General features: G+C 50.9%; 1 protein-coding gene across 2 annotated transcripts in view; it reads right to left on the bottom strand.

Annotated features, from left to right (window-relative positions):
• Nucleotides 1-12,500, bottom strand: part of abr (ABR activator of RhoGEF and GTPase) — a 101,730-nt gene that overhangs the window by 77,103 nt on the left and 12,127 nt on the right. Inside the window, exon 1 of one of the 2 annotated variants that reach the window (XM_035527717.1) lies at nt 7,423-7,871. The exons of the other annotated variant lie outside the window; for it this stretch is intronic. Within the exon in view, the coding sequence (XP_035383610.1) occupies nt 7,423-7,483 (61 nt within the window). The 5' untranslated portion in view covers nt 7,484-7,871. Of the gene's footprint in view, nt 1-7,422; nt 7,872-12,500 lie in introns of those variants that run through there. 2 annotated transcript variants of the gene reach the window in all.

Here is a 12,500-nt window from a genome sequence, read left to right as displayed (position 1 = left end):
AGTTTCTTATACAGATGCCCCCCCGATGGTCAGGGGCAGTGAAAATGAGCACGGCAGTTACGGTCAGAGCTTTCCAGCATTCTGGTTTTCCACGGAAGCTGTGTGCATTAGGGTGGAGACGCTGGGCAGAAGACGGAGCACAGGGACGATGGAAAAGAGCAGCAGGGGTCCAGACAAAGAGCAAAAAGACGCCATCTCACCCCGCCGGGCAGAACGCTGGGCTTCTCATTAACGTAGGAAAGGCCCAATCGGACATTCATTCATTCATTCATTCTCTCTCTCTCTCTCTCTCTCTCTCTCTCTCTCATACAAGTTCATCAGTCCGTAGGGGAGGTGAGGAGCCAGTGGGGAGGAGTGAACAGCAATAGCCAGGCCCAGCTGTTCCCGTCTGAGCAAGCCCGGGGCTCGCAGCAACAGACACCCAGAAAACGACAGCGAGGAGGGAGCGGTGAGAAAGACCGTCTCCGAGGAGACGATGCTGGGCCGCCGAGAGCGATAACGCACCGCGAGTGCCTAGTCCGCGCTGTTACCATGGCAACAACGCCGCATATCCTATATGGCCCAATTGGCCGCTGACATGAATTAGTCTGTCAAACGCTGGCAGAGCAAGAAGAGAGAGCAGAGAGTCTGCTCCCCTCCCTAACCCATCCGCGGCTTCTTTGGCAGAAAAGCGTGTGTTTGGCACCAGGCCCGGGGGGGGCAATGGCACGTAGACGGACAGGGTGGCGGTGTGCCGCGCTCACCACACAGGCCCGGCCCAAGAGAAGAGTTCTGAACATGCCCCCGCAGGTCTGAGTTTATTCTAATTACAATGCAGTGCCTGGTGACTTCAGTGTGACTGGCAAATTTGGCAATATATTAAAATGCATTAGAGAGCAATCTGATTTGAGCTGCATTTGCATATGAACTCCGGTAGCAATAACGGTACTAAAAAAGCCATTACAATAAATATTCACCTGACCTATATCTAGCCTGACTCACTAACACTATGAAGGCGAAGAATAAGCGCTTGCGTTGCTGGGAAAATGTGGACATTCAGTCCAGGACAGCGCCCGTTATTCGAGGACAGGAGGATAAAACCGGCGGCAGTGCATTCCTGTATCGATTAGTCCGCTGAGTGAGGTAACGCAGATCAAAGACAGCGGAGGTCACACCTGCGGAAAATGGAGCCCGCGTCATGGGTTTGTTAGGAGTTAAGCATCAGCTGGACGGGAGAAGATGAAGGCTCAGCTCTGTTTTCCGCAGGCGTGACCTCCACCGTCTTTACCTGAAACGTCCACGTTACGTCAGACCGCGAAGGTTCAACCAACGTATTCAACCGACGTTCCTCAAGTTTGGGTCGATACTGCCACCTGAGACCATTCCAGGTGCTACAGAAAGGCGATGGTTGAGGGTTTCTTTGCCGTGGTGGAGGAATTCACCCACCCGCACACGCTTGAAACTTTTGAAGCGGCGAGCAGCACCGGTCATGCTTGGCTTCTGCTTGGAGATGTCAGCTTGAATATACATGAACACGGATCCAGAGAAGAGCAGAGAGCAAGTGGGAGTCAAAACGGCCAAGATTACTGGAGGAGAGAGAGACAGACAGAAAAGGGGAGAGACAGCAAGACAGACAGAGACAGAGAGAACGCGAGCACGAGAGAGTGAGTGAGAGAGTGACAGAGATAAAGTGCGAGAAAGCACAGGAGCCCACAAACAGGAGGGAACGCAATCACACCATTGGCAATCTCTGGCATCAATTAGTTGTCCTGGCATGTGTGGCACAATAAATCAGGCTTGGGGGGCTGCCCTCATATCACAGATGGAGCAGCAGATGGTCATGACGCCACACTTAGTCATAAGTTGGGAGCCTCGCTAAAGGATATCGGAGAGCTGTTCCGGATTCAGTTTTCAAGACGGCTCCCTGAGCCAGCTAATCCCAGCTAATCCCAAACGCCCTGATCTAGGAACAGTATTCTGGCGTCAAGGTCTTTTGTAAGCATGCACGGGACTGTAGCAGCCCCATCGCACCGCGGATCTTTGTTTCAAGTGAGTAAGGAGATGACTGGACCAGTTTCAATGGGTCACGCCCATCGGACTTCCGCGCGCAGCTTTGTCTCTGCGGGATCATGCTACGGCTCGGGACAGAACGTCCTGTTGATCGGGAAAGAAGGGACTGAAGAAACTGACAAAGGTAAATCGAAGTGGCGGAGAGACAGAGAAGTGCAGTGTTAATCTCCTGCCATCTCACCTCTCCCCATCTACTGCGCGCTCTTTCTCAACCCCCCCAATTCACCAGCCCTGACGCTTAATCACGCCTCGATTTCCTGGTGAAGTGTGAACAGGCACATGATCCCATTGGCCAAGCTTTCTGCGGTGGGCGTTCTGTGAGGGGTGATTGGTTAGCTGTCTGGAGGGGAGCGGTAGGAGGGTTACCAGCCAAGGAGGGCACGCACGCACTCCAGTGCAAAACTGGTGATTATGACTTCGTATGACAGAATTAGGTAAGAAAAAAAAAAATTAGCATTCAGGAGTGACCTAGACAAAAGAACACGCGAGGCCACTCACGTAAGCGCATGAGTGCTTCTCACGCACGCATACGCAAACGTGCAAACATGGCCATTTCCTGCTCCATGTCGTCATTTCAGAATGAGGTGCGCCTTTAACCTGTGCTGAGGCCAGTACATTGACCTCAGACACTCCAGCACTCCATAATGGTCATTCTGTGGACGAGAGCTCCAGTAGAGCGTGCCGCGTCTGTAGTGGAGCTCTCACAGGCCGTCAGCTCTGCTGGCGTTCCGCCAGGCGCTTGGGGTCAGGGGGTGAGCCCGTCGGATGGTCTACCACTACCAAACTCCGACTGCCGCGGGCATGTTTCCCGAGACCCCTTATAAAGAGCGCCACTGTGCGTGGGCAGCACGCGGACTGCAGGATTAAAAAGTGTTAGTTGAACGGACAGAAAATTTTAAATATTTAAGAGGGTTCAGAACAAGGATGAATGCCAGTGCTAAGGGTACAACTAAAGGACAAATGAAGTGAGCAGAAGATGGAACAGCCTAGAAGAACAAATGAAAGAACAAAAGCTAAGTAAAAAGGAAATCGACACAGCCCTGGTGCTGGCGACATGGTTTAGCTCCCTTGGCCCTGTGGGCGTGGACAGATTCTTTTTCTGTAGTTCTCTCTCACCACAAAGCCAGCAGCTACAAAACGCACAAAGAATTAGTACCTGCCCTTCAGTATTAATTTCCACATGCAATCTTCATTTCCAAAAATAATCTCAGGCTTCGTAATTCATCGAGCGGGTGCTAAATTAACCCATTTGCATTAGCCACTCCCTGCATTTTATAACCTCAGGTAGACATGATCTAAATTGCATATTCATTAGGGTACAACTGACAGGATGAACTATTTCACTCATTTGAAAGACACAAAAACAATGTGGATCCTGTCGGTAGAGTAGCTCAGACGGTTTTAGCGGGTGTTAAAAGTTTGGAAGTGTTTTTGCCTGTGAAAACCTACAGCACTTCAGAGCCTGGTAACTCTCTTTACCACCGTTTCTATAGTTACGGGGTTGTTTTCTTCATATTGCATCCTTTTGGCTTGTTGCGGTGGGTTTGGTGACTGGTGAGCGCTCAGAAATCAACCACCCCCAAAAATAAAGCATGTTTCTTCAGTTCAGAAAAGAGGAACTGGATTAAACAGAATCATGAAATGTCACACTGAGCATGATAACTCTGTATACACACAAGTTCTCAACTACATCAAAAAAAAAAACAAGGAAAGTAAATAATTACTAAAATAACACTAGGCTTTATATAGTGCTTTTAAAAACAAGGTTTAAAAAGTGATTCAGAAAATATACAGTACGGATAGTAAAATGTAATTAAATAAGAAAAAAATGACAGCCTCCATCGGTACCCAAACAAAGCCTCCATCGGTAGGTGAATGTGTTTAACAGTTCTGTTTTGAAACAGGACTCTGGGATGTTTGTGACGTTCACTTCGTTTCTCCCCGGTGGATGTTCCCACAAACCCAAACTCTGTTCCTGCTCCCCGTCTCCCCGGGACCCTGCCACGCACCGCACAAACCTCCAGAATCCGCATGATTTCAGGACTGGTTGAAGCAAGAACTGGTCGGGTCCGCCACATGCAGTGCGTTCGTGCGTGCGTGGCAGATCACACATATGTGAACGTCTCCCCTTGTATTTCAGCATCTTCCCAGGTAACGTCTGTTGGACGATGCTGCCATGGTGCATGCGTGTGTGTGTGTGTGTGTGTGTGTGTGTGTGTGATAAATGGGTTCCTTTTACAAATCCAGGACGGAATAGTTCCTAACAGCCCTAAACAGATCTGTCTTGTTCTCCTCTAACAGCATGTTCAAGGATAAAATGTGTGCGTGTGCGGTGTTTGTGTGTGCGTGCGAGTGAGCAGATGTAACGTTTCTCTGCATTTGCCCGTTTCTTTGTCCATCAATACCAACCGAGTGTTTAATCAGCGACTATCAGCGCACATGCACGCGCACACACACACACACACACACACACACACACACACACACACACACACACACACACACACACACACACACACACACACACACACACACACACACACACACACACACCAAAGGATGTAGCTACAGGACGTGTGCTGTTAAACATAGAACTGGAAGTATACTGCCTGCCTGTTATATATGATCTTAAAGGTAGAGCTGGAAGTAGGGTGTGCGCGTGTGCGTGTGCGTGTGTGTGTGTGTGTGTGTGTGTGTGTGTGTGTGTGTGTGTGCGCGTGCGCCTCTTACTCAAAATCTACCCCTACAGTGAACATCCAACGTCTCTCCAACAGAAGCCAACATGCTTTTCTGTTGTTATTACAGCCATTTGATGGTGAAAGATCTTTGGGGGCGGGGTTTGGGTTATATGCCAACTGATCTTTGGGGGCGGGGTTGGAGCTATATGGTGAACGAGCCATGCGGGCATGGTGTGGGTTATGGACGCTAGGCTGTGGGGGGAGTAACGGAGTTGCAGTATGGAGAGCAAGTTCAGAAGGGGGTGGAACCTGAGTGGGAACAGGCCCATCCCACTAAGGCGGGACTTAGCACTGAGGGCGGGGCTGTGGCAGAGCTGGACCTCAGGATGTACAGAATGAGAGCACTACATATGCTGCTGGATGGCTCTGTATGTGGTCACTGACTTCTAGCCCAGACCACAACATGAGGTACAGCAAGAGGACATTCCCCCTGGGTCTGGGTGTGTGTGTGTGTGGTGTACAATACCACACTAGTAGTGAAAGAAGAGAGTGTACGTCTTTGCACCTTGGCTGAACCACCCCTGCTAGCTCACAGAGTTGTGCACGGCCCCGACACGATGCAACTACTACGGCTCCCCCAGCTCAGATGGATGCACGTGCATGCACACGTCTATTGGCTGTTGCAGTAGCTTTTACAAAGAGCCCAGATACAGCAGCACAACAGCAAGGAAGCACTTCAGAGATGGTCTGAAACATACAAACAAACGTCACTAAAAAACAGTTTTAGGTCGTTAAAAAAAAAAAAAGCAAACTGGACAGACACTGAAAGAGATGCCTGAAAGCAAATCCAATTCTATTCTGCCATTGCTCAGACAGGCAGATCACATTAGCCTGCCAACTTACAAAAACACCAGTCCAAAGTAAAACAGGAAAGCCACTTCACATGTGACGGTCACTGGGAAATCTTTCACCGTACGGGGGCATCTCAGCTGGGCTCTGAGCGGCGCTCACGGTGCGGGCGAACACTGGTGTTGGTGCAGCTACAACTAACGAGGTCTTAATTGCACTTTACGGTGATGTTCGTTAACACCGGCGCCAAGGGGCTGGAGATCTGAGAGTGTGTGCGTTTTGCTTTTAGAGCGTCATTTTCCCAAAGGTCGTCAGCAACTCTTCTTGCATGATCAGTTTCAATCACAGCAAGGAGACAGGGGGCTAATGCAATATATCGTTTGGTATCAATTATTCTGATTTTTGTTTTTTGGGAGCGTGATAAGAGCTCGATAAGAGTTCTGTGAGCGGATCACAGCCATTCACATGATATACAAGTGTAAGTGATTTAGGTGCAATAAGACGACGTCCGAGGTGTGTTAACATGTTAATCCTTAACCACGTCACATCAGACGATGTCCGAGGTGTGTTAACGCTGCAAGGCATTAGCGGCATTAGCAGTGTTAATATACGCATACTGTGCCGTGCCCTTTCACAGATCAGTTCCAACGTCTCTGCGTCCCCTCCGCGCTGTGCCTGCTCTATCAGACTACCAGGACCACCGACCAGTAGCCACGGTTACGTAACTACCCAGTTGTCTCTGGACTCAAACACCAGAGCACCAGAATTGCGAGCAAGTGCTGCAGGAATCCCTCCCCACCAACAGCATAACCGACATGGCTAAATCACATGGCATACGATGCACGGTAATTTAAATGAGGGTAAAAATGAAAACTGTGGTTGTCAGGCAACACTGGGTCTGCTGGGACTGATTCCTCTTTCTCCCCGAAATCCCCGTCACACGGATTAATACATACACACACACACACTAATACACACACACGCACACACACACTAATACATGCACACACACGCGCGCGCACACACACGCACAGCCTGCAAACTCGCGTGCACACAGAACCCCCAAAATTCAGTGTGACATTGGGTAGAGGGAGAGGTGTTAATAGAGCATCCGTGTATTCCTGGTCAACAGCTTCAACCCTGGTGAATGAATGAAGTTCACCATCTCTCCCCCTCTACCTTTCTCCCTCTCTCCTTCCTTCTCTCCAGACCCCTCTCACTCTCCTTTTCTCCCTCTGCCTTCTTTTACCTCTCTCCCTCTCTCTCTCTCCCTCTCTCTCTCTCTCCCTGCCTCCCTCACTGCCCGAAGCTCTTCACGCGGCTCCAGCGGATGGCCGGAGTGGGAGAGAGTGCGGCTGTTCCACCCGTAGCTCCTCGCCTGCTCCTCCGCGCAGACACCCACCCGTTGCGGCGGCGGGTGCAAACATGCCAAGTTAGTGGTGGGAACAGCATGGATTGGGTGCCATGCCGGAGCTAAAGCCCCTGTCTGGACCCGCGGGATTTAACACTCAACACTAACACAGGCTTGGCCATCACACGCAGAAGAGTTATGACATATAATTGATATAATTACATTACATCACACACACACACACACACACACACACACACACACACACACACACACACACGTATATACAGCACAGGCCAAGATCAGCTATCGCATCCACAGTACCCATTATTTGACTGTTATACTAATTGCCCGTAATAAATCTTACAAAACAACCAAACACATGAATCCGCGCACACTGCCGCACACCCCCACACCACACGCCACTGTTGTGACTAACGCGATCGGACCCGGTCAAGCGGGGGACCGGGGAGAGAGACGGGCGTGTGCACGTACTGCTGTAGAGCGTGTCTATCCAGGAGAGTCTGGGCAGTCCGTGGGTGCTCAGGTGCTCCATGGCCCCCCCGGGGCTGCGCGCTCCCCCTTCGCCGACACTGCTCACGCTCCTTTCGCCTTCTTCCGGGAGGTGGAAGGAACAAGAGAAAAGGTCCCGCTGTGTGTGTGCGTGCGCGTGTGTGTGTGTGTGTGTGCGTGAGAGCCTGAGAGCGCGCGTGTGGACGCTGTGGTCCGAGGCCGCTCCGTGTCACGCACACGAGTGAGAAAACAAGCGGGTGCCGCTGGCTGCCAACCGTTGCTAGGGGAGAGAAAGCGCTCCGCCCACTCTCTCCCTCACCTCCTCCTGCACCTCTACAGTTCCAGTCCCCTTTACGGACAACAATCTGGTCTCCCTCCGTCTCCTTACAAAGCGAGGGCTACATTAGCCCCATGTCCCCTGTGAGATGGAGGCACTGTGGTAATAGCTCCTCCCCCATCTCTCTCTCTCTCTCTCTCTCTCGCGCTCTCTCTCTCTCTCTCTCGCGCTCTCTCTCTCGTTAACATACATTTACTCAGCTGATAAAGAGAATACAAAGTGAGCATGTTGAACCACTGTGGGCTCAAAACACACACACACACACACACACACACACACACACACACACACACAAAATCGCAACCTCAGATTCCGGGGCGCTCCGTGTCCCGCGTCAGGAGACGTTGAGGAAGAGTCCATCTGAGGACACGCCCACTCACTTCCAAGACTCGTCAGGAAGGTACAACAAATCTGAGATTATAGTCACTTAGTGTCCTGTGCTGCTGAACAGCTTACAAAGTCCGTTAGTGCAGGAGAGGAGAGAAGTGTGGAGGGGAGGGGAGGGGAGTCATCAGGGGGAAATGACAGAAAACATGAAAGAGATTTGAAAAATGTCAGAGAGGAAGGAGGAGGGGAGAGAAGGACTGAGGGAATGAACAGAGTGTTCTACCCCCCCTTCTCCTCGCACTCTGCTGCGGTTCCCGTGGCAACCAGCATCGTCTTCCTTGCTAACTCGGTAGCAAATGGAGAGAGTGTGTGTTTGAGAGAGAGAGAGAGAGAGAGAGAGAGAGTGTGTGTGTGAGTGAGTGAGTGAGTGTGTAAGAGAGAGAGAGAGTGTGTGTGTGAGTATGTGTGTGTGTGAGTGAGTGTGTGTAAGAGAGAGAGAGAGTGTGTGTGTGTGAGTGAGTGAGTGAGTGAGTGTAAGAGAGAGAGAGTGTGTGTGTGTGAGTGAGTGAGTGAGTGAGTGAAAGAGAGAGAGAGAGTGTGTGTGTGAGTGAGTGAGTGAGTGTGTGTAAGAGAGAGAGAGAGAAAGAATGGTGTAGAGCGTGTGAATGAGAGCGGCTGCTCTGGGGAAAAGTTAAAAAGGTCCCACTTGTCTTCTTCGCCTGCTGAATAGCAATAGAACTACCCACAATGCATCTCTCATTGGTAAACACAGACACGTGACCCTTTGTGGAGCCTATGTGGAGCTGCTGTACTGTGCGCAGGGTTCCCGCCAGTGTCAGTGAGGGGTGTTCTGTATCGGGACCAGTAAAGACCAGTCTGAACAACCAGAATGCAGCCGGTACAAACCGACTTCTCCTAGTTAATCAAGACCCCTTTGTGTCGGCTGCCGTTCGCTCCCGAGTTGTCTCTCTCATTAGTGAAGTTTAATTTGCCCCCCCGCCCCCGCCCCAAATGAGCCAGGAATGCCCTGGGAGGCAAAGCAGCTGAGGAAAGAGCTCATCAGAGAGAGAGAGAGAGAGAGAGAGAGAGAGAGAGAGAGAGAGAGAGAGAGAGAAATGGAAAGAGATGGGGAGAGAGAGAGAGAAATGGAAAGAGATGGGGAGAGAGATGGCAAGTTGGGTGGGGGGCTTGGAAAGATGAAGAAAGAGAGGGGGCAGGGAAAAATGGAGAGATGTAGAGAGAGCGAGAGAGAGCGAGAGAGAGAGAGAAGGGGGTTGGGGGTCCTAAATTCATACAACATGCCTGTGGCTACAAGGAACCCCTTAAGCCCCTCCCCATGCTATCCCAAAAAGCAGACGCACACACAAGCAGGACACGGGCAGAGATAAGCCAGGCCGAGCAATCAGGGTACAAAGGCAGAGGGAGGACCCCCTGGAGGACCCCCCCCCCTGCCTGCAGTACACAAAGAGTGTGGTTACACTCCAGCTGGAGCTGGGCACAGGGTGTGCGCACATTCTCGCTCATTCGAACAATTAGCTGGCGGAAGAGGCCCTTTCCACAGATCTGTCAAAGAGCTTCATTTAAACTGTTAAGTATTTGTTTTAAGATGTGTTAAATCAAGAAGATCCTTAAATCAAGAAGTCTGCAAATATGGGTCAGATAAACACACGTGCGCGCACACACACACACTTTGTATAAATGACAGGGAATAGTTAAATGAGAGAGAGAGAGTGTGTGTGTGTGTGTGTGAGTGAGAGAGTGAGTGTGTGTGTATGTGAGAGAGAGAGTGAGTGAGTGAGTGAGTGAGTGAGTGAGTGAGTGAGTGAGTGAGTGAGTGAGTGAATGAGTGAGTGAGAGAGGGAGAGTGGACAAACATCTGTGAAATCCCTGCCACCCCATGAAATAAGTGGCAGTGTATTAAATATGGATCCAGATGTGTCAATGCACGCACACACATCCTCACACACGCACGCTCACAAATGCACATTCATGCACACATGCGAGCAATGTTCCGCTTGCACACACAGATCTTTGTCTCTGGATCTGAGCCAGTAGGGTGGCATGAGAAACAGACTGCCAACTCAGTGGGTGAGGGGGAACCCTGTCACTGACACACGCACACACACACGCAGAATGCCTACACGTTAACCTATCTGTTTAATTAATGCATCGCACTGTACGTATGCAGTCGTTTCCTCGGCAACGGGCTCCAGATTTCAGGACAACGCAATACAACAGTGCACTGAGCTCCAGTACAAAGTTCAATGTGTTTGGATTATTGTACTACGTGGGTGCTCATTTGAAATGCTGTTTAACAATGTTGGCTCACCTTTTTAAACCCAGCCCCTCTGTAGCACACACACACACACACACACACACACACACACACACACACACACAGAGCTAACCAAAAAAATGCCTCCTCAAACAAAGAAAACACAGCATTCAAGCATGAATGCACACACTCACACGCCTCCTGTTGCGTCAGGCATTAGGAAGCGTTACTGTGTGCTCACGCGTGGGTGCTACTGGCACGCCTCCAGACAGCCGTACGAGGCGTCAGCGCGGGTGCAGTTCTGCAGCCCAGAGAACACCGTGCCACTTCCGCCCCCACCCTGCCAGAGAAGACGTCTGTCCTGACCCCCCAACCCTCCGTCACACTGGAGAATCAAGGCAGGAACAGTGTTTCTCCAGGACATCTCCGAGGGGGTCACTGTGCTCTACCCAGGCCACCCGTCTCTGTGTGCGGTGCTGTGTAACTGCGTCAAACAAGCTGTTTTGATCATACAAATAATCGCGCACGGTACACAGGGCAAGTTCACCTCGTCTGACCAAAAGGAACAGAAGGATGGATCGGTTTCGCCCCACTGCCAAAACCCAACTCCCTGAGAAGGGGGGGGGGGTTCTTTGAAACACCATCTGGTAACCTTCCAGCAGGCTACAACCAAAACACGACTACTTACTGTTTCTCTTTCATATCAGCCTTCCTCTCTCCATCTCTCTCTCCTTGAGACAGGGTGCTTATAATAGACCCAGGGCCCTTGACAAACTCGAGAGCTCTGATTGGACTGATTCATACAAGAGGTTCTTTAGGTTTGACCTCGAGAGCCTGGTCGATGAAGACAGAGTTAGCCAATTAGCACCCGCCTTCACACATGCCGGCCTGTCAGTCACTCGGTTCCTGGCAAAATTCAATTTGAATTTGGGCTGTGAGGGGCTAAAGTGTTTGAGGCGGGAGGAAGGTGAGTCAGTGCGCGAGTTAGGGTGTGTTGTGCGTCTGAGTCAGGAGCTGCACAAGCCCAGGGCCCTGCTGGGAGAAGATATTAAGCACAGTGCGTAGTCCACACGGTCCCAAAAGGACCTTTCCAAACACACTTTCCCTTCAGAAATACACACACACAGTCTTAAAGGACAAAAGGGCTTGGAAGCACTTAACCCTAATGACTACTGTTAAAAGTAATATAGTAATGAGGCCCAAACACACACACGTACAGACACACAGGCACATGCACAGACACGCACACACAGGCACATACGTGCGCGCGCAGGCACGCACAGACAGACACACTCAGACAGTCACACACACACACGCACGCAGACACACAGACACAGACGCGCGCGCGCGCGCACACAGAGAAAAAAAACACACACTCCTGCATAATTAAACCAAAGGCATGTTCTCTGGCAGACAGAAGGGGCTCTGATGTGGGTGTGGGTGGGTGTGTGTAATTAGCTGCCTACCTGACTGGCCAATAAAAAAAGCTCTGCCAGAGACAGTTCAGTTCTGCCCGGAGACCACCCCTACACTCATGTATCCATAACGACCCCGCTCCACCCCCACCCTACTTCAGATCGGCTCTCTCCCCTTCTCGCTGGGTAAGGAGAGAGGCAGGAAAGACAGCAAGGTGTGCTTGCTTCTCCTTTATCTTTCGGCCTCTCCACCCCGGGTGTGTGGGCCTGCCTCCGTCCCTTCTCCTGCTTGACCCTGCTCCGTGCCCTTTCAACCCCAGCCCGAAGGATGGGGGCGGAGTCCACCGCAACCCTGGTGCTGAGCATCACGGTCCCTGCACCTCTTGGCCGAGAGCTTTCACACCTCTCTGGCACTTTTCTGCAGAGGCAGACGGCTTCGGGGCCAGACGAGTCAGAGAGAGAGAGAGACAGCGACAGAGACAGAGAGCAAGCTAGCTAAGCCGGGGGGGATGCACATTAATTAAAACTGACAGCCTAAGTCCTGAACTATTGCCAGAATATACCACCCCCCCAACCCTATTTATCTCATTTGAAATATCTTAACTTTGTTAAATTAGTATGCTGCAATCCAATGGGATTTAACCAGCGGTGTAGATATTGCTTTCAGGGTCTTTGTTCAATCCAGGTTCTCACAGGATATACAGAC

The sequence above is a fragment of the Electrophorus electricus genome, chromosome 6 (genome assembly GCF_013358815.1).
Source record: "Electrophorus electricus isolate fEleEle1 chromosome 6, fEleEle1.pri, whole genome shotgun sequence".
NCBI classification, from domain to species: Eukaryota; Metazoa; Chordata; class Actinopteri; order Gymnotiformes; family Gymnotidae; genus Electrophorus; species Electrophorus electricus.
The sequence above is the reverse complement of the archived record's forward strand: the minus strand, read 5'-3'. Positions and strand labels throughout refer to the sequence as shown.